Here is a 23621-nt window from a genome sequence, read left to right as displayed (position 1 = left end):
AAATTTATTAATACCATAAATTTATGGATAAAAATTGGTCTATAATGACTATTATTTATTTTTTGCATCTAATTAAACTTTTATAAATTTTTCCACTAGAAAAATGAACTTCAAATCAAGTTACACTTTTTATTGAATTTATTAATGAGTTTAATAATTTTTTAAAATAATTTGGAACTGAAAAATAAATCTAATCATTGAAAAAAAAAAATAAGAGAGGAAAACCGATATACCATGAGTCATGACTTTACTATTTATCCTATCCACAACTATTTAAAAAAAAATCACTAAGTAAATAGATTATAAATTAAGTAAAACATAATTAATACTTTAAAAATTTTAATAAATTCTTTAAGTTTTACAAATAATTTGCAATCAAAAACCAATCCAATTAATTATAGATTAAATAAAAAAATTCTAGAATATTATGTTTAAAATTGAGTACTAAATTTGTGCATATGTAATAAAAAAAAACTTGACTCATTTATATGTTAAAAAAAGTAAAACTTTATTCATTATTCATTTTAAATAAAATATTATAGACAATTAGTATTATTCTTTTTTAACAAAAAAAAAAAAAGCAAAGATGTTAATATCCTTATTTTCCTAACATATAATAAAATAATATATTTTCTACTAAAAATATAATTTATGATTTTATTATAATATTATTATTTATGCTTTACTAAAAACTATTTATTTTTTAATTAAAAAATTATTTTTATTTTCAATAAGACTTCAATTAAAAAATAAAAAAAAAAGCATAAGAAATCATGGTCAAACAAGAAATTAAAAAAACTTAATTAAAGTACTTATTTGGCTTATATTAAAAATAAATATTAAAATTATTTTTATCTTACAGTAATTTTTGCTTCACTAGAATAAAAAAAATTGTTTCATAATTAAAATATAAATATATCTTTAAATCATACATAATTGTATATTTATTTTTTATTTTTTAATAAGACTTAACTTGAATTTGATTTCATATTATTATAAATTAAGCTTATAAAATTTCTATAAAATAAAAGTAAAGACATTATGTTTAAAAACAATATAAATTTTTTCATCCAAACAAGTTTTTTGTTTTTTGTTTTTAAAAATATATTGCCAAACACCATTATTTAAAAAAAAAATTAAAATTTATTTTTTGTTCTTTACTTTGAAAACAAATTTTAGAAAACAGCGCCAAATGGGCCCTAAGTGTTTATTGATTACAGCTAATATGAGGGCCACATGCTTTAAATGTCTTGAAAAACTTTCATACTCTTTAAATGCCTTGAAAAAATGCCACCCACTTTTAGTTGAAGAATATTTATAAAATTTTATAATATTATTTTGCTAAATGGTATTTGAGGAAATTTCTCTCTTTTATCTAATCCTATACAAGAATTATCAAAGTAGATGACCCTTTAACGTCATTATCACCTTTAACCCACCCTATTCGATAATTTTCCTTTAAAATGAGTAAAGATGGTTATTGTAATTGTCTTGTCTAGGGAGTGGGGATAAGAAAAAGGATGCATGAGATGCAATGAAAACATGGATTTAAACTCAATCCCCCATTTTAAATGCATTAACAATCAAAAATACTAAAAGCAAAAAAATAAACACAAAAGCCTAAAACAACTTAATTAATATTTAGGTCAGACTAAAGTAGCAAATCAATATATATATATATATATATAATTACATATAATTAATCAAATCATAACATATGTATTGAAGTCACATTGCATCTTGCTCTCATTATTTATAACTTCATCGAGTCACTTAGAGGTGTTTAGAAACGTTTTACAAAAAAGTTCTCAAAAAGCAATTTTTGAAAACAATTTTCAAAAATTGTTTATTGATATTTTCTAAAACAAAAGTTTATTTGAAAACTTGATTTTCTTAACCTATTTTTCATGTTTCCAAATTGGCATAAAAATAATTTTTAACTATAATTTTTTATCTTCAATTATTTTTCATATTTGTACAATTAATTTTTAAAACCTCCAAAACATAAACAAAAACAATTCAAACAAATTCTTAGAAAATATCCCATTTTTAGAAAAAGTTTTTAAAAAATTGTTTTCTATAAAAAAAATTATCAAACATGTTCTCAAGTCTAAAAAACAATTTTTATTTTTAAAAAATTATTTTGAAGAACACTTTTTCATCATACTATTAGATTTTTATATACACTAATATGAAGACATGTATCATGCACCTAAATACATGAGTAATGTTGGATTTTTTTATAGTCACCCATAATAATTACTATTTCAAATAAATTCAAAATTTACTATGGTAACTCACTATCAATTCTTTTTTATTTGAGAATGAATAGATAATACGTGTAAAAATATTAATAATATAGGCTATTAATCTTTATGTTTTAGAAAGTGTTAGAAAATTACATTTACAAAGAAGAAATTCAAGCTTACAAATGAGAGATACAGACAAAATTTCTCTAGCATGAAGAAGGAAGAGACACTGAAAGATAATCAGAAAAGATTAAAAAAAAATGAAAAATAATGGTTATTATAGAATGGGGAATGAACTGATATCAAAAGGGGAATGAAAGGCATGAACTAAAATCAATATGGATAGGGGAATGAATGGGCATTAACGGAAAAGTTACAAGGAATGAACCAATGTCAACATGCATACAAGGGAAATTAATTAGTTTTTTTAGGTTTTATTTATTTATTTTTTGAATAAAAAATATAAATTAAATAAATAATGATTAGGCAAATAAGTATCCAACTTTTATTAAAAAAAAATCAATTTGAATTGATATAATAATAAATACATAAAATTTCATTAAAAATAAATTAGTTAAAGGACATGAAGAAAAAAAAATTACACTAATGGTTCCAACTTTTGAGTAGATGATCATGTTAAAGGGTATCCGTTTCTAGCAAATGTACTGGCTCAAAGGATAAAAGTTTATACATAATTTATATAAAAAAAAAACATTTTAAGAATTTATCAAATGAAATACCAATAATACCCTTAAAATGCTTAAAAACATTGCAAATATATTCACAATAAATAAATACAATACAAGCATATATGTAAATACAGATATCTTAGTATAAATGTCTTGTATATAAAAATATAAAAGAAATCACATTTAATATTTATGTACGTGCATAAATAATGTTTGTAGTGGTATAAAAACCGAAAAAGAAAAAAAAAAGAAACATAAAAACATTAACAATGGGAAAGCTTGTACAAGTTTTGTATAACTAGGTTAAATGTCTTGTTTATTTAGTATATATATACATATATTTAACATAGAAAATAAAACATGCAAATATATGGTGTGAATAGGAAAGAGTGTTGAATTATGCATGTGTTGTGGACATGGGCCCATGGATGAGCAAAAGACAACGACTGGACACTAGTGTACCATAAAAGTTTGCATGCTACCTCAATGTCACCTTAAACATTTCTTTATTATTTTCTCAAAAAGTTGGTGCAAACTGCGTCATGCATGACCTAAGTTCTAACCCTTTCATTGACCACACGGCATTCTGCAGTAGCTCTTCACAAGGAGTTTGGAATTTGGACCACCTCTCATCACCTGCAATTTTCCTCCTCCAAAATCTCGTTTATCCTCTAAGCCTCACATTGGGCTTCGTAAACTAAAAACCATTCACCAACTCCCAAGCCCCATTCTCCGTCTCATTTTGAGCTCTCCAGTCTCCACTACTTCGAACAAACTCCTAGTTTACTTACACGAACTCAGACATGGGACTCATTCAATCAACCCATTTTATTTTTCAATTTTTTTTTAAATAATTAAAAATTTTAAATAAGAAAATGCATATTACAAAAAGAAGGTCAATAATACGTTCTACTATTAATTTTCTGATTTGAATTCAATATATATATATATATCATGTTTTGTACCATTATTTATATTTAATTTTTTTTATATTAATTACATTATTTATATATTTATTTAATGATGGAACATTTTTAACAACCCATTTCAATTCATGGCAGGGAACTTTTCTAATAAATTTTGTATGGTGAAACATATTTTTTGTACTTGTACGAACAAACTCACAGGATAAGTACTAACAACGAATAATTGAAATGAAGAGACCGGATCTAAAAGGCCTTTGGAAAAAGACGCCTTACATAGCTATAATTATCAGGATACTGTAGATTTCGTAGCGTATGTTTTGTCAATCAATGAACGTTAATTATCTCCCCCCACCTCAACGTGTCCAAACCGACCATTCAAAGGACTTACGTGTGACTTTCAAATCATAGTATTATGCCACATTAGCATCAAATATGGACAACAACCAAATTAATGTGATGTGAGTGTGGCTTTTAGTAAAAAGAAAAAAGAAAAAAATTTGTGACAAAAAAAAGAATTTTTTATTTAATGTGAAATTTTTTTAATTTTAGAGTTTTCCTAAGTGGGCTTTCTCACCTCATCCTCCCAAACGAGAAATTACCCATTTTCAACCTCTTCTACTTCAAAATATTTTAATTTATGTATAAATACATTATGTACTCAAGACTATTATTTTGCAATGTACAACTCTTGGAAATGATATTATTTTGGTCGAAAAGTTGAGTTCTTCTTAAGGCTCTTGACCTTTTATAGTTTATTGAGGATGACACATGTGACTTGTTGGACGATGTGTTTATTAATAAAAAAGATTCTTTGATCATGTTATCACGAATACAACCTCTCGTATTCATGAAAATACAAGAGCTTGTATTTGAGATAACACAAAATGATTAAGTTGTGCTAGCAAACACATAGATATTTGTGTTCAAAACTTTTATCTATTAAAGATATCTTAAAATTAAAATTAAAGAAAATTTTAAAATTATTGATAACTATTTTAATAAGAAGGTTGATATTCTCATCTTAATTCTGATTTTAGTTAAAAGTGTTTAAAAATTAATTCAAAATTTAAAATTTTTCATGAATGTGATGGTATTCATGGAAAAACTAATGTAATTATAGTGGTTGTTTTATAAAATCTCTCTTTTGAAAGGTGATATTGTTGGTAAATACTTTTATATTTACATATTTCTTACTAAAGTTTAAAAGAAAGAAAATTGAAAAAAAAAAATATGAAACAAGAAAATAATATAAAAAAATATAAAAATTTCCCTAAATATTGATGTATTCATTTTCCTATGTTTTCCTAACTTTTATTGAAGGCGGATGAGGAAAAATCTTTTAATATTTTTATTATTATTATTATTATTATTATTTCTTGCATGCTTTCTATCAAATTTAATCATAAGAAAATAACTTTTTATATATAAAATATTTTTCATTTTCTTAGTTTTTTTTTTAAAATCAAACATGGTCTTACTCTATATTTGTTTTATTTTTAAATTGAAAAAAAAATGTGAGAAAAAGAAAATATGGAAGAAAAGTAGAAGGAAAAAAAGGGAAAAAAAATTAAAAATAGATTTAAACCTAATAAATTATGTTTATATATTTTTTAAAAATTTATTTCACTTATATTTTAAATTTTATAATGATTTAATAATTTAAAATACATAATTTTAAACTTAATTTTAACTATATTTTATCTTTATTCCCTATGTTTAGTGATAAATTAAAAAAAAAATCACTTAAAATTTTTTTTTTTTTCAACCACTTTGAAATTATTTTCAGTTGAATAGAATTCATAAAGGCCATTTGTTCGTGAAGAAGTGGGGCGAGAAAATGATGATACTCACAGTCACATGTGGTGAAGGGAAGAAATTGTAATTGAGCAACAAGCAGAACTGCAATTCCCTTTTTCTTCTACTTTTATTTTTCTTTTATGTGCATCATGTGCAAAGTCGGGGGAACCTTCATTTTGCTTTCTTGAGAAGCAAGTCCTTGAAGAATATTGAGCTTGATTTCTTTGAAATTTTGTATTAAATAATAAATATAGCTCCTTCCAGAGAGGAGAACTTGATGGTCGGTAAAGGACTTGACTGAAAAATAGCGTTGAATAGCTTTTTAATTAAATATCATCTTTTCCCTGCACCATGAAATGAAGAAATATTTGTTCAAGACTTCAAAGGCGAAGCGCATATGAAAGGAAACCAACAATATAGTCAAACAGCAGTCGGACGCTCGCCGGATGTTTCTAATAACATAGGCTCTCAGCTACAATGTGTGTTGCATAGACGATAAGCAAGTTGAAGCAGCGTCAAAATGTCATTGTAGTAGAGCAATCCACAGTTGTCCCAAGTCCTTTAATTTCAATTTTTCTCATTTATAAACTGAGATGACTTATAATTTAAGGTAATAAGCTTCTAATGATGTATAGCTTTCCTTGGATAGGTTCTATGGACTGAAAAGGGTTGAGTGTGATACAGTACACGGGAGCATTCCTCTAGGAGTAGATAGCCAGCTAAGTCCGCTACGGATCTATCTGGAACAACTAAGACGGGTGAGCCCCGCACCTCCCCAAACTCTTATACGAAAAGCCAAACAGTCAACCACGGCTCACGTGGGCTCCACTCCTGCCCATTTTCTAACTCTCCCAAATCCATTTATATGGCTAAGACTTCCCCACGTGTCACCCCCTTACTCGTCCCTCTTCAGATATCCTCTTCCCCACTAGATAACCCTTCCACCCTAGATACCAAATTTCCTCATCACAATTATCATTTCAGTGAGACTGCGGAAAATACTGAGAGCACTGTAGTGGAGACATGGTTGTTGAAGTGGAAAGTTGGAGGATGGCGTCCAAGCTCTGCGACTCCTGTAAATCGGCCCCGCCCACTCTCTTCTGCCGTGCCGACTCCGCCTTTCTGTGCGTGGCCTGTGACTCCAAGGTCCATGCGGCCAACAAGCTCGCCTCTCGCCACGCGCGGGTGTGGATGTGCGAGGTCTGCGAGCAGGCTCCTGCCCATGTCACGTGCAAGGCCGACGCCGCCGCTCTCTGCGTCACATGCGACCGCGATATCCACTCCGCCAACCCTCTCGCTCGCCGCCACGAGCGAGTTCCGGTGGTGCCGTTCTACGACTCTGCCGCCGCTGCTGCTAAGTCCAACGCCGTCAACCTTCTAGTTGACGACCGTTATTACTCCGATCCCGACGGCGATGCTAGCCGCGAAGAGGCCGAGGCCGCTTCCTGGTTGCTCCCGAACCCAAACCCTAAGCTCGCTGAGAGTTCAGATCTGAATTCGAGTCATTACATGTTCTCTGACATAGATCCGTATCTGGATCTGGATTATCCGTCGATGGATCCAAAGCTTCAATCGCAGCAGCAGCAGCAAAGTTCGGGAACTGATGGAGTTGTTCCAGTACAGAACAAGAGTGTTCAAGCTCCATTGGTGAACGACAACTGCTTTGACATGGATTTCTCAGGCTCCAAGTCCTTCTACAACGGACAATCTCTCAGCCAAAGTGTAAGTATCGTTTCTCAAGCTCTCAATTTGTTTACCGACCGTTTGGTTAACTAGAAAACTCGACGAAAATGCAAGAAAAAATTTGAGATGCTGACCATGGTACTTTGAACTTTTAGTGTGTTTTTTCATTCCGTTTCTAAATGTTTTCCGAGAATGAAGTGAAAAAAAGGTGCAGATGGTTTTTTTCTTTTTTGTTTAATCTGCAAAATTTTATTGCTCCCCTTTTCTTACGCTTTCTGAAGGATATCGTTTGGCTGTTGAGAAAATTGAAGATGAAAAAAACAGAAGAGAAATCGTACATAAAAATCTAAAATTTAAATATTAATAACGCTCTGCCTCATCTCCAGGTATCGTCCTCCTCTTTAGAAGTGGGAGTCGTGCCAGATGGTAACGCCATGGTTGATGTAACAAACCCTTTCGGTAGATCGATGAACACCGGATCCGAATCAGCTAATCAAACTGCTCAAATTTCATCAGGAATAGATCGAGAAGCTAGGGTTTTGAGGTACAGAGAGAAGAGAAAGAACAGAAAGTTTGAGAAAACGATCCGATACGCATCACGAAAAGCCTACGCCGAAACGAGACCGAGAATCAAGGGAAGGTTCGCGAAGCGATCGGAGATCGAAGTCGATTACAGCTCGTCTGGAGCACTGACCGCCGACTCAGGATACGGCGTCGTTCCATCGTTTTGATGGGCCATGTACCAATATGCTAATCGCTTTTTATTGTTGTTATTTCTTCTCGCTCTTCCTTTTTGCAGAGCAATTATGCTGTGTTGTTCTTGTGTACGAATGTTTTTGTATATACTAAGTGACGATGTTTGATCGACGACATGGTAGCCGTGGATTTGTTCCAAGTTATGTGATTTTTTGGCCTTTTGATGGAGCTGTGGAGAAGAGTTCTTCATACGTTTCAGATTGTGAAGCTTTCGTCCACTGTTTTGTCGGTGTGAGATCAGTCCACTGTGTTGTCGGTGTGAGATCAGAATCTGAGAGGCCATTGGTGCATGTGATACCATTAATTAGTGGTTAATGATTTAAATATAGAATTAACTGTCAATTAACTAGTTTTATATTAGATTGACTTCTTAAGTCTTAAATTAGATTGTTGCTAAGAGCTTTTTCCTGAAAGGCCATAAAAGTACTTTTTCTGTTGGATTTCTTTTAAGGGCAAATTATATTTACGAAAAATAGTGCCCCTCATCCCTTAAATGCATTTGTCTCACTTGTATCTAATGTCTCATAAAAGTCTCCTCACACACCCGTTTATATGTGTGTGAGATATATTTAGATAAAGGCTTAGGTGGTGTTTGGTTTTTTTGGACTTTTGTTTAAAATAATTTGTTTTCAGAACTTAGATCATTTGTTTTTTTATTTTTTTTATGACTTGTTATAAATTTTTTACTAAATAGAAAAAGTTAAAATATGTAATTATTTTTAAATAGAAAAAGTAATATATTAATTTTTTTTCTTCTATTTTTTAATATTTAATCGAAATAAAATATTATAAAAACAAATAACATAATATTTAACACTATTAAATCTTAAAGTTCTATTTAGAATTAAGTTAAAAAACAAATATCATCTTAATTTTTTAGAGTTTCAAAAATACTTATCTTATTTATACTAATAAAGCATTTACGAATATCCTTCTTAGGAATAGAAAAGCATATCCTCTTGTAGGAATAGAAAAACAATCGAGTGGTTATCTACATCCATGAATGGATTATGAACTAATTATCATCTTGGAAAAAACTTATAATTTGAATTTTTTATATAATTGCTAATACACCCGAGTTATACATAATACAGGTGATATAGATTTTAATGCTCGAATAAAAATTAGTGCAATCAAGGATAAAATGAGGAATAAAATATTATAATTAATAAATTTATTAAAGAAAACTTATTTTGTTATACCATGTCATGTTTTCAAGGAGTTTATCTTAACAGTTACAACAATTTTTATATGGATTTAAGGAATTTAGACCTATATAGTATAATCGCCTTTTTGAAAACTTAATAAAATAAGGGTGTGTGAATAACCTAATATGTTCATGCATTTTCACTAATAAATTAGAATTGGACTTGCAATTATTGTAGCATATGTAGGGATGGCAAAATTAAATTAATTTAATTTTTATTTTACTAATTTTAATATATAGATAATAATAAAATATTTTTTTAATAAAATAAGTTATAAAAAATATAATAATTTAATTATTTATAAAATATATTTATTTTAATGCAATTAAAATTTTTTGAAAATTAAAAAAAAAAAAAAAAGTTAAGTGGGGTGGGGTGGGATGGAGCAGGTATGAGAAATTCTCATACCCATCCCCCCGTTCAATTTTTTAAATGGGACAAAGAGGAGAATTATTTTGAATAAATGGGACAGGGTTGGGATGGGGGTGACCCCTCCCGAACCCACCCATTGTCATCCCTAAGTATATATTAATGATTTAAATCTTATTAGAACTCTTGAAGAGCTCATGAGAAAAATAAATTATTTGAAAAAAGAATTTGAGATCAAAGATTTTAGAAAATCAGATATTTAAGAAAATTTTGAAATGTTTTCATATGAACAAAGCACATTCTTTATGTTTTTATAATGGATCACTTGAAGTGAAAAATGACTCATTTCATCTTCACAAAAACGGTGAAGAATTACATGTTCCTAAAGTACCATATCTTAGTGTTGTTGGTGCATTTATGTATCTTGTCAATTGTACATGGTCATATATTATTTTTTATATCGATTTTTTTTGCAAGATATAATTTCGCTCCAACTCAAAAACATTATAATGATATCAAACATATATTGTGCTATCTTTACAAAACTATTTATACGAGTCTATTTTATTAAAAAAAAAAAAATCAAAGCTACAATTGTTTGGATATGTAGATGCAAGATACCTTTCAACTTATTTACTTACATCCTACCTATGACTTGTATTTTCTGTACAACTCTTAATATACCTAAGTCATGTACAATGTAAGAGATATGAGTTGAATGCTTAAATTAATATCAATACACCAAAAGGATAGTAAGGAGACATTTAAGTCTAACTTTGTTACATTATGTCTTGCTTTTAGGGACTCAATCTTAGCATTTACATCTAGAAAAACCTAGGAATAGAATATATGCACCTTACGAGATCCAGAGCCAAGGAATAGAGTAATCTAGGTTTCCTTACAGATGCCATTACAGTGAGTCATTATATTATGTCTTCATTAAGCCATCACACATTAGGTCCTCTGTTAATATTCATTTTTAAGTTAAGTAAATAAATGTATTAAATTCTCAATTTTTATAAGCTTGTAAAAGGTTTTTGGAAAGAAAAAAAAAAGAAGACATCCCTAAGCAAGAAATTTTTTTTTCTACTTTTTCTCTAATCCTCTCAATTCTCCTCTATACATTTTTTAGAGTATTTATATATTTCCCTTTATTCTTCTTTATATTGCATTTCATTTACTCTTGTTTTATAAGATTTTAAATTTATTATCATTTATCATTTAATGTAGTACCTAACATTCATCTAGAACTAGAAATTCCTCTAACTACTATTTTACTCTCATTGATTAAAATATGCAAAAAGAGATAAAATGAAATAGTTTCATTTTACCATTTTTTTTTTTTTTTTGCATATTTGAATATTAAGAAAAATATTAAAAAAGGAACTTTTATTTTTTGAGAAGATATTGTAAAAAGAATTCCAAGTTTTATGATCAAGAAAATATTGAAGTAAGGAATTGGGTTTCTTGAAGATGATATTGCAAGAAGAATTTGAGTGATTATAAATGTTAAAGTAATTTTTGTTACTTTTTCATTTAAATGTTAATTTTGTAAGTAGAAATTTTATGTCAAGTAATATTTGAACATTTATTGATTAACACATTTTTTTATTTTGAATTTTTAAGAGTTTTTTAAGAATTGAATTTATCGTAGGTATAAGTGTTGGATTTAATTTGACTATTTGATAGTAGAAACAATTAAAGTTTGAAAATGCTTTCTTTTTTTATAAATTTGGCCTTATTTTTGTCATATGATATCTTTTAAAAATTTAAGTATTGTACATAATGTTGGGATTGAGCCCTAGAAAGCATGACATGGCGTAACATAATGAGATTCATATATAAATTTATTTATCTATGTTTCTTGGTTTTTTATTTATTATCCCATAATGCATTAATTGTTTATTTAAGCATACATGTTCACATCACTTGCATTGCACATGATTTGGTGTATTAGAAGTTGTATAAAAAATCCAAATCATAAGTTCCTTGAAAAGTGATGAATATTCCACCTTCGATTCATGAATTTGGACAATCTATCTGAGATTGTAGTGCACTACCTCCTAATTGGAGGGATAACTTGTCTTGCTCATCAAGATGTTTTTCTCATGGTGAGTACACTATTGTATGTGATACACATTGAATAAGACCTAAATTAAATCATGTCATAAGACTATTAATTGTCATGATTCACTAAATTATTATATTGCATGGATTGTCAACCTTGAGAGGATATTGAGTTTGTGCCAAAGTCAACAGAAGGCTTTGACCTATGGTGAGACCATAAGATGATCACATATATATCCCTATGGATTAGGTCACTATTGATGAAAGCTGGTGACAATATGTATTTTCAATAGAGGCATCATGATATCTCATGAGATTAAGATAGTGTGTTCCTTTGAGTGATTTAAAAGACATGTGATCTAGAAGACTATGACCATAATATTTCTTTCAGTGAAAATTTGATATATGCTCCTTAGAAATAGAGTATGTTAATTAATCACATAATAAGTGAGATCTATAACTCAAGGATTGGAAATGTAAGCTTAATAGGTGATAACCCTATCTTATTAGATTACGGACACTAATTCATGTGGAGTCTGTATGAAGTGGACAATATGCCAGGAACTCAAGCTTCATTTTGTTGTTATTTACATATGGTGTTGGAGTGCAGTTGATTCTCTATAATGAGATGTTGAATCAACTTCAAAATTGGATTTTGAAGAGTCAATACTCTTATAGGTCCCAATGGTCCCCACTATAAGCTCATATACCATGATGACATGGTTTGCAAGGGTTGGATAAGTCTAGAGTCATTCCAACTGTCCAAGTTTGTCTGCTAACCTTTAGAACAAAACCAAGTTCTTCTATAAATAGTGTTTCAAAGAGGCTATTCCCATGTGAAGTCAAATCTAAGGCAATACCACAATTCCTAGTAAATGCCATCTCCAGCACACATACAACCAGTCTACCATAAAATAAATCTCAACAGCTGATTGAAGAAACTGCAACAAACAACTTCCCAAAAAACCTAGCCTGAGCCATTCTCACAAAAGACCCGCAAAATATAGCTTCCAGACATTTTATTTGAATGGCTTGGTTCAACATTGTTGATAATAAATAAACACCTTCCCTAACAATATCCCTTCATCTCCGTCTTGTATCTACTATAGCAATCCAAACATCCACAGTAAAAATGAAGAATCCCAAAGAAACCGTATAAACAGAAACCCAGAAATCCTCTTCTCGAATCCACGGATCCATGGCAACATGACAGTGAATGGCATCAATTTCAACCTCACAAACAGTTTGAAGAATGAATATCTATCATTAATTTCACCAAAGAACCATAAACCAAGAAGCTAAGTCATTCCATCCCTAACTGCCCATCTCATGAGACTAAACCCAGAGAGCCTCTTCAGTCCCAATCTAGGACCATCCCAAACTGTCCCAATAAATGAAGTTGGCCTCCACAGATGATCATCAACATGAGAGACGAACACGATGCCAAAGACTCGTGAATATGTAACCAGAAATCCAAGAATTACCCAGCCATAAGCTGCAATCAAGAAACACACAAGAAAGAACGACGTCACGGGATCACGATTGCCCAAATCCATTTCTTTGATGAAGAAGGGAAAACCCCTCATTTCCTTTTTATTCTCCACAACAAACGTCTGGTTCCCCTCATCTCCATCATCATCATTCCCATCTGTAAACAATAAACCCTCACTTTTGAACGAAAACTTCGACCAAACAATCTTCGAAACCCTAATTCCATTATCCTCCACAGAACCCGAAAACCTTAATTTGGGGTCAAAACGTCTTAAACTCATAAAACTTCAGTTGATTTGAGTCCTCCGACCACCTCCGAAGAGGGTCCGATCATCATACTCATTTCGGCGATATCATGCCAAGAGAGGAGAGCCCAGAGGGAAGGATTGCGGTCGATAAAGGAGGTGAGGATATGGGTACCGTCCTCGACAATAGTGCAGAAGGAGAAGATGAGTAGAGGTGCAGAGGTCGAGCAGCGAAGGTGGAGGCGGAGAAGTGGTCATGACGTGAGATGGAGTTGCGAGGCGAGTGGATTCTATTTTCGTCTTCTCTACGAGTGTATATGGGTCCCCCCCACCTAGCGGGCTGCTCCTCTTCAGTTGCGACTCCCTCTCCTTGATCGCTCCAAGTGACCTGCAAAATTTAAAAAATAAAATTGAAACAAGAAAATCTTGTAATTGGAAATATAATTAAAATAAATTAGAAAATCAAATCACATGCCAAAAAAAAAATCTAAGATGCCAATTCATGGAATTAAAGAATGTATAAATGAATGAGTAAATAAACAAATAAATTGATAAGGGTACAAAAATAAATATTAGACGTATGCAATTAGAAAAAATTAAGAAATTAAATTAATACGACATATCATAACAATTTAAACATCAAATTTCAAACCCTCAAAAATAAAAAATATTCATTTCATGCAATATATAGTCAAGCCAATACTCATCTTGTCTCGAAAAAATAAAATCAAGGACATGCCTAAATAAACTATGCCAAAAGAAGTGTCCAAGTGACCTATTCTGAAAAAGTGCTTAGGTGACCTCAAGTGAATGTGTGCAAGTTGGAAGGTGTCTAGGTGAATCTAAACGAGCCAAGGGGAACCTAAGCGGGCGTAACTAAGTCTAACCTAAAGGGCACCTAAGTGAAGCCTAATCTAAACTTGAAGGGCAGCTAAGGTCGTAATGTGGAACTGGATAAACCCCTAAACCAAAGTCTCTAAAGTGGCTCAGAAAAGATAAGCTACACGAGTAGTAATGGGTCACTAAGGAACTATTTATCCATACAGACTCCCCAGGAATTGGTGTCTATGATCTAATGAGGTAAAAGTTATCATCTTCTCAAAATTACATTTCCAATCCTTGAGTTACAAATTCTTCTATTGTATGATCAATTGACAGATTTTTAACTTATAAAGATTTTATGTCAAATTTCATTTAAAGAATATTATGACCACATATTTTATGATTGCATGTTTTTAGAATTGCCTAAAAGGATAAGTTATTTTAATTCCATGAGATATCATGATATATTTATTGAGAATACTTATTGTCACCTGTCTCTACCAATAGTTACTCAATTTGTAAGAGTATGTGACCACTTTTGGACCTTACCCATAAGTCAAAGCTTCTAATTAATTTCAACACAGACTTAATATCCTCACAAGGTTAAGAGACCATGCAATATAGTAACTTAATGAATTATGACTATCTAATACCCAATATCATGATTCATCATATGTTATGTCCAATGAGTAATCATATAAACACTAATACACTTATCATGAGAAATATATCCCAATGACTAGGACTATTCATTCCTATAATTAGAAGATAGTACACTATAGCCTCATATAGATTGCCTAAGTATCATAAATCTTGTAAAGAACCTGTGACTTAGATTTTCTATGCAATTTTTATTGCACTCAAGTCACAATTTAAGTTGAATGCCTAAATCAATATCAATGTAAAAAAACCGATAGAAAATGAATAGTCAAATTTAACTTTATTATATCATGTTTTTCTTTTAACAACTTTATCTTAATATATTATACCCTATTATACTTTTTTTTAAACATAATTTATCATTAATAAGCATAAATTATCTTTTTACGGGTTCAATATAAGTGGTTACTATTAATACTAAATATCATGTCATACATGCACAAAACAAATAAAAACTAGATTTTAGATGCCTTATATTTAAGATGGTTACTCGATGACATTTATTCACAATGCAACAAAACAATCATCATGGGAAAACAAATTTGATCAATTATATCTTAATCTTCATACCATACTTAATTTGTCTTTTTCTTTTCCCTTCTCTTTATTCTGAGGTTGCAACAAACAATGCCATGTATTCACATATTTCCTCTAAAGTTTTCAAGACCTGTTCATGTGCCCTCCCTTACAAAATAGATCAATTATGTTATCCATGTCTAGGCAAAGTACCACGTTTAGCATGCTGACCTGACCTATACCCAATAAAATATGTTTGGGTATAAGGGCTCTTGGTGCTTGGGTTATTAGGGCTTGTGAATGAGAGAAGTTAGGTCTTGTTTGGGGTTTTTTTTATTGCAAATTTGCTTTGAAGTGGCACATCAATTTCATTTAATTTTTTTTTCTCAAATTCCAATTCCTTTTAATCAACCTTTTTAAGGGTAGTTATAATATTATGAAAATATTATATCCTTTTTCCCAATTATATAAAAATGCTAATTTTTTAGCTCAATTTTGTAATTATTTTTATTTATGTATTTATTTAACCCTTCAACACAATAATTGTTTATTTTTCAAGGTAGATTTAAAAAAGAAAAATACCCTTCCTAATGGGAGCCATTAATACCCCTTACATGTGTCATAGAGAAGGCATGACCTAGTAAATAATAGATCCCATCAAAATAAATCAAATTCATCACATAATTATAACCATTCAATCATAATTACAAATTTTAGCCAACTAAGCAAAATATTAAATCTTTTGTAATCAATTAAAGCTTATCTAATCAAGCTAATGTTGAAGATGTTAACAACAATGGGGGGTCATTTTAGTAGAAGAAATGTCAATTATCTTCTACTTTGGAAAAATAAAAAAATAGAGTAAACTGAAAAAGTATAACGAGTTTAAGACATGATCTAATCATATAATTTAAAATATTTAAAAATAATAATAATAATTTCAAATTTCAATTTCATTTAATCAAACTAAGTGGGGAAAATAATTTGGAAAATTAATAAAAGAAATTTAAAATCTTATAGAAGATGGTAAAATGAGAGTATGATAGTGAGATAACATTATAATAAAAATAGCAAAAGACATATGTAAAGAAGTGAGTGACATTATTATTATTACCACCAAGAAATGATATTTTTATAAATATAATGAACAAGAAAGATGCAAATTTTAAAATTAAACAAGGGCAAATAAAATTCATAATAAAAATAATGATAATGGAACCAACTGTAATTTGTGTTGGTTTTGGGTGGTGGCTAAAGCATTTTGAATACTCCCTTTTGGCTTATTCATATAAGCATGCCTTGGGAAGCAAGGCGAAGGCTAATGTAGATGTGGGTCAAGGCTTGGGAAGCAAGGCGAAGGCTAATATAGATGGTGGGTCAAGGCTTGGGAAGCAAGGCAGAGACTAATATATAATCAATTAAACAAAGTAGACACTTCTTACTATATAAATGAGGCACCCTAATGACCATTTCACAATAGTAGATCTCTCTCTCTCTCTCTCTCTTCTCTCTCTCTTTTCTCTCTCTCTCTCTTCTCTCTCTCTCTCTCTCAATATAGAAAGAGGACAATGAAGAAGAAAATTTTGGTTTGCTCGTCGTACTTAATGGCAAGATTGCCTTAATGATGCCAACAATTCAATTACTCTGAGTCCTCTTTCTATTTATATTTTATCTTTTATATATATATAATATTTGGTGTTATGCTTTTCTTTCTTCTCATAGTATTTTTTTTTAAGTGCATATTTTTTTGTATGTAATTGATGTTTTTTTTTATGGCATTAGATATTGTCAATTTTGTCAACTTTTGGGCTAATGGGCTTTTAACAAATCCTTTAAGATTTGCTTTTCTAAGTGGGCTGAGTTTCGGCAGGCCTTAATCTTAGGCCTGTTTTGTTGATCCTCTTTGGTTTTGTTATAATTATAATTATCAGAAAGCAAAAGGATTATAATTAATAAAAATAAATAATTGTTATATAAAATTAAATATGTAAAAATTAGTCAGTATCAGAGAAGGGAAGAATTAAGCTTCTGTTTAGCAAGGGTGTGTTTGTTTGAAGTATATATGAAATGATATTAAATTAAATAATTCACAAATAAATTATTTCTCTTTTTCCATAGAAGAAGAAATTATCATTAACTATAAATAATTTTACTCACCAGATTTTTATACATTTTTAGCATAGTTTCAAAACCCAAAATTTTAACAAGTTTTACATATGGATATATATATTCTAATATTTAATTTTTAAAATTTTTTTGTTATGATTTTATTTTAGTCAAATATGATCAACCAAGAATGATTTCTTTGAATTTATTTTGGTGCAAATGAGAGGGCAATTCTAGAATTTAACACATTTGTGTTAAGTTTGCTTCCTAAGTTTGGTTCAAGAAAAGTATTAAGGAAAAGAAAACATTTTTTTCATGCTTAGTTTGACCATAGAAAATATGAAAGAAAATAAAATATAATTAAAATTAATTATAAACTTATGTAATTCTAAATAATTTAATCTTTCTATAAGAGTTAAAAAAGTGAAATGAATTTGAAATAACGTATAAAAATAATTTATTTATTTTAAATTTATTTTTTATTGTCTTTCATTTTACTTTTTCTTTTTTTTCTTTTTTCTCTTATATTTTTGTTCAAATTTTTAGACAACCAAAAAAAGAATGGTATGAACCTATTTAACAATTTTTTTTCAAAAATAATTTTTTAATTCTCTAAAACAAAAATACAAAAAAACAACACTTGGCAAACAAAAAACTCTTTTTAGTTTTTTTTTATTTTTAAAAACAAAAAAAATAAGGTATTTTCAAATAACATCTTTTAATTATTTTCAGTTTTTTTAGATTTGTTTTAAAAAAAAAATTATAGAAATATGTAGAATGAGTAAAAATAAAGTATTAGATATAAAAATTATTTTTAAAAATATTAAAAACATTTGAGATTCCTAAAAGATTTTTGTTTTAAAAAATATCGTAAAATGGTTTTCAAAAACTATTTTCGAAATACTTTATTTTTTATTGTATCCACCTCATTTAGTTTTCTTTAATTTGATAAATACCCTTTTTCAAAAAGACCAAATGGTCCTCTTTTCCATTTCTACCAATAATAAAGAGTGGAACAGTTACAAAGTGTACTACAATACTAAGGTGCCAAACAAAATTTAATACCAATCACCATATGACTTCTCAATGTTTGGAAACCGTTACTATAGAGGTTTTTCTTTTGGGAGAATTGTGTTTTGGATCCGGCTAGACCCAAAAATTAACATTTGATCCATATAATTTCCATAATTGATGAAAATGATATAAGATATTAAAAGACTAATATATCCTTCAAATTTTTATATATTACCTTTTAAGGATATAAAATAGTGATGGACTAAAATACTCAATGACCTTTCACATAAGCTTTTTTTATCTTTATTGCACCACTATTCATACAACCATAATAATTCTATTTTAACAATTTGGATTTTTCATTATTTTAAAAAAAAATTATAAATAAAGAAAAATTATGTTAAAAAACTATTTAAAAAAATATTTTCTAAAAAAATGGTAATATGATTTATATTTTTTATATTTTCTTTTTGAAAAAACATTTAATTAAAAAATAAAAACTACTTTTAAAAATAAAAATTGAAAACCTTGTTTAGTACCATTTTTTATATGAAAATAATAAAAAGAATTAAATTTCATTCATTGATTATTCCTTTTTATTTTTTTCCATTAGTTATTTTAATAATAAAATAAAATATAGTATGTGTAGACCCCCTCTTCGGATTTGTTTTTTATATATATATATGCATTTATTTTTTTTAGTCTTTCCCGCCACTTTGGGGAACACCCGGAAGAAGACATTTGGAGTGGGGGACCAGCTTCTAAAAAACTCCATGCATGAGGCGCGTGGCTGTGGAGAGGACTACAACCATGGTGGTGGTTGGGACTACACGTGATGTTGAGCAGGTGCTAGCTTTCCGGATCGAGAGAGGGAGCCATTAGAGGAAGCCATTAGGAAAAGAACAGGGGGGGGGAGGCGTAGCTGTTTTTAGAGAAGACGAGGGAGGATCTCCAAGTAAGTTTATCATGGTTTTCTAGTCTTTTTCTTATTATCATAATTTATCCATTACTCTTCCTGCTGCTTCTGGGTATTGTTTGATGGCTTGAGTGTGGGTACCTTCATTGTTTGATTTCTATTGATTTTATGAGATGAATGTGGATTTATTGTTATAGTTTTTTTGTCTCTCTTTCCTCTTGGGTTTTGCTAGAAGATGACCTCACTATGTTTCAATTCCACTGTGAAAATGCTTGAGAATTATGTTTTGTTCATATTGACATGGATTTTCCCACCTAGTTAGCAGGCTCACTGTCGACCCATGAAGTGAAGCTTTAACTGAAAATATTTTAGCCTGTTCTCTTTGTGCTCTGTTTTCATGCATTCTTCATTGTCGAGGCCGCTTCTATTCTTGGATCTTGTTCATTATGTGGGCTTTGGGAAGAGAAGTTTAGTTTGAGAGAGGAATTTTGTTGGAGGGAAGAATCAAGTTTGAGAACAGAGAGGGAAACAAGCTGAGAGACATTCTTCAGGGGGGAGTTTCTGTTAGAGAGAGAGGTACGGTGGCTTGGATAATGGGGATTATTAGGGAGGTGCTGCCGAGGGGGGTTTTCAGGAGAGGGAGCAGAAATGGAGAGAGGAGAGATTGAGGAACAGGAGGAGTTTTTTCTGGGGAGGATTTCCTGGAGCGTTGCTGCGACAGAGAAAGGATAGCTGGAGCTGGGTGGAAGGGAGGAAAATGGGTAGCAGGTGAAGGGTACTCAAGTGGTTTTCTTTTTAGTTTCCTAGGTTTTTTTATTTTTATTTTTAATTGAAGAATCACCAGGTTATCATGATTGTTTTAGTCAAACTAGTCTTATGGTATTGCGTGAGGGGGCTTTGATGGGTTATTTTCTAGTATTAATGCTAATCATCCATTTATTAATTTTTTTTTAATTCAATCTTTTAACAACTCTTCAAAGTTTTGACTTTCAAAATTTAATTCCAATCTCCGAAATTCTAATTTTCATATCAATTTATTTAATCATTATCATTTTATTCAATTATTTATTCTTTTATTTTTTAAAATTCAATCTTTAAATAACTCTTCAAAATTCCGTTTTTAAATTTAAATTCCAATTTTCTAAATTTTAATTTTCACATCATTTTGTTTAATCATTACTATTTTTTTTATTTATTTGTTTATTTTTAAAATTCAACCTTTAAATAATCTTTCAAAATTCTGATTTCTAAATTTAATTCCAATTTCTGAAATTCTAATTTTCATATCAATTTATTTAATCATTATCATTTTATTCAATTATTTATTCTTTTATTTTTTAAAATTCAATCTTTAAATAATTCTTCAGAATTCCAATTTTAAACAATTCTTCGAAATTTCGATTTTCAAATTTTATTTCCAAAATTCCAATTCTTAAATTCAATTCGGGACTTCAATTTTCAAATAAATTTCAAAAATCTAATTTTCTCCCGAATAGTTTTAATTCCGCTCTGGCTTTCAAACAATCTTCTGCTCCTCTTGACTTTAATAAGCAGGAATTTATAGAATTAAATTCCGTAATTCCAATTAATGGAATTTGCGGAATTACTTCATGCAAAAATAAACGGGCTTTGGTGGGGGCCCTACATACATGAATTTATAATTGACTGATTGATTTGATTTTATTATGATACATGATTGATATATCCTGCTCTATGACATGCTCGAAATTATTTCTTAATTGTGCACTAACCTCACTTTTTGATAGCTTATTGTGGCTCGTCGCCCAGGTACGTATCTACTCCCGCTCGGGTCATTTTCTGTATGCATGTTTAGATTCTCACATGTGCATGATCACTCTGAGTATTCATTGATTCCCTCATCAATTGTCATGATTGCTTCATTTTATTAGTAGAGACCCGACTCTAGGGACTTAGAGGGGTGCTATGGTTTTTACCGTACCTTCCTGATAAGTAACCTGACGCCCGAACCGATCCGGTTTTTCACAGACCACCTTTTCCAAAGCAAGGAGTCACACTTAGGGTTTTTTTTTCTTATTTTGTTTACCCTTTTAAAAAATAAAACAAAAATAAGTGGCGACTCCAAGTCATTTTCTTAATCAAATAAAAATCAATTTTTCAAATCAAAATCGAGCTCGCCCATCGAGTAGGAAACGCATGAGCCGAAATGCGGGGTCCACAGTATGTTTACAATTAAACAAAGAAATTGATCAATTACATGTTTTTTGTGGGACTATCTTTTACATGAAAAATAATGAAATAACTAAATTATATATATTTATTACTCTTTTTAGTTTTATTTTCTTTATTTATTTTTTTGTCTAATAGAAAATTTTAATATATCCATAATTAACAAAGTAATAAATCAATTGTGCACATTTTAATCTATTAAGATAAATTACTTTCTAATTTAAATAAATAAAATGAAATAAGTAAATAAATTCGGGGTTATTTCTATTTTTTAACATAACTTATATCAATATTTTTTATGGTTAAATAAATTTTTTATTTTTTTTCTTTAATTCCAAAAATAAAATGAAATAAATAAATAAATTTGGTATTTTCTAACTAATCTTATATTCATATTTCTTATGGTTAAATAATTTTTTTATTCTTTTTTCTTTATTTCCAAAAATAAAAGGAAATAAATAATAAATTTGGCTTAAATAATAGTTTTTAAGTAATTTCTTTGTCTTATTTTTAATTACATTTTGCATTGAAAATAAAATAAAATAACGTTTTATTTGTTTTAATTATTTTAAATGTCAAACTATTGAGAACATAGTTTACACATTCATGTGGATATAATTTATACATATATATGAAATTTATACCATTATACAATGTTATTACACTAATTGTACAAGAGGTGTACAAAATTGTACATTTTGAACAACTTTTTTTTTTTTTTTTTCTTGTCATCTAAGAATTATACATTCTCCTACTACAAATTCTTTTATTTCATGTACTTTATTTACTTTGCATATAACAATTCAAATATTTACCTTAATAATGATGTTTAGAGAAAAATTTTGTTTTTACGTTTTATATCATTTTTTAAATCAAACAATTGAAAACATGGTTCACATATCATATGTGACACATAATGTATGCTTATGGATGAAATTTGCACCATTGTACAAGGGTGTTGTACTAACTGTATAAGGTAAATGTTCAATTGGACAAGACAAATGTTTTAACTGTACAAGACAAATGTTCTAACTATACAAGGGGTATACAAGGCTATCATTTGTGAAAGATTTTAATCAATTTTGGACATTTTTTTTTTATCTTGTCATCTAAAGATTGCACACTCTTTTAAGGTATACATTCCTCTATTACACACTCATCTTATGCACTTTATTTAACTTGTACATAATAATTCGAATACTTATCTCACTAATGATGTTTGAGAGAAAATTTTGTTTTTTCATCTTCTACTATTTTTTGAAACAAACCAATAAAAACATTATTAACCTACTTATGGTTACACATTAAGTAGGGTATATGGAATTTGAGTCACTGTACAAGGTATTTCCAATAAGTGCACATAACAAATATACTAACTATACAAGGGTGTACAAGACTATTATTTGTGAAGGATTTTAAGTGATTCTGAAAAACTTATTTGTTTATTTCCCCTAACCGAGGATAAATGACATTCCTTACACACATTGGTTAAACATACATTCATCTCATGCACTTTATCTAACTTGCATATGGTTATTTGAATAGGTACCTCACTTATGATGGTTGTAAAACAAAATTATACAACAATTTTTCTTCTTTTTTAAAACCAAACCAATACAAACATGGTTAACCGACCTATTATCAAATATTCATGAGATGATGTATGAAATTTGAGTTATTGTACAAAGGTATGCACTTTATCTAACTTGTATATGGTCATTTGAATAGGTACCTCACTTATGATGATTGTAAAACAAAAAATTATACAACAATTTTTCTTCTTTTTTAAAACCAAACCAATGCAAACATGGTTAATCGATCTATTGTCAGATATTCATGAGATGATGTATGAAATTTGAGTTATTGTACAAGGGTATTACATTAACTGTACAAAACAAA

The 23621-nt window shown here is 29.3% G+C and overlaps 1 protein-coding gene and 1 pseudogene across 1 annotated transcript; one reads left to right on the top strand and one right to left on the bottom strand.

Moving 5' to 3' along the window:
- Window positions 1–6408: 6408 nt before the first annotated feature.
- LOC100246796 (zinc finger protein CONSTANS-LIKE 4) lies at window positions 6409–8211 on the top strand. Its single transcript, XM_002263422.4, has 2 exons — window positions 6409–7383; window positions 7731–8211. The coding sequence occupies exons 1-2, from the start codon at window positions 6685–6687 to the stop codon at window positions 8073–8075; spliced, it is 1044 nt and encodes a 347-aa protein (XP_002263458.1). The 5' UTR covers window positions 6409–6684; the 3' UTR covers window positions 8076–8211.
- Window positions 8212–12524: 4313 nt separating this feature from the next.
- On the bottom strand, window positions 12525–13734 carry LOC104879064 (uncharacterized; annotated as a pseudogene).
- Window positions 13735–23621: the final 9887 nt, after the last annotated feature.

This window comes from Vitis vinifera, chromosome 4 (assembly GCF_030704535.1).
Source record: "Vitis vinifera cultivar Pinot Noir 40024 chromosome 4, ASM3070453v1".
In the NCBI taxonomy this organism is placed as follows: domain Eukaryota; kingdom Viridiplantae; phylum Streptophyta; class Magnoliopsida; order Vitales; family Vitaceae; genus Vitis; species Vitis vinifera.
The sequence above is the reverse complement of the archived record's forward strand: the minus strand, read 5'-3'. Positions and strand labels throughout refer to the sequence as shown.

Bases quoted from the DNA above. Each gene is read 5' to 3' on its own strand.
- LOC100246796 (XM_002263422.4), top strand. From the start codon at position 6,685: ATGGTTGTTGAAGTGGAAAGTTGGAGGATGGCGTCCAAGCTCTGCGAC. The intron at 7,384-7,730 runs GTAAGTATCGTT...CCTCATCTCCAG, and splicing joins GACAATCTCTCAGCCAAAGT to GTATCGTCCTCCTCTTTAGA.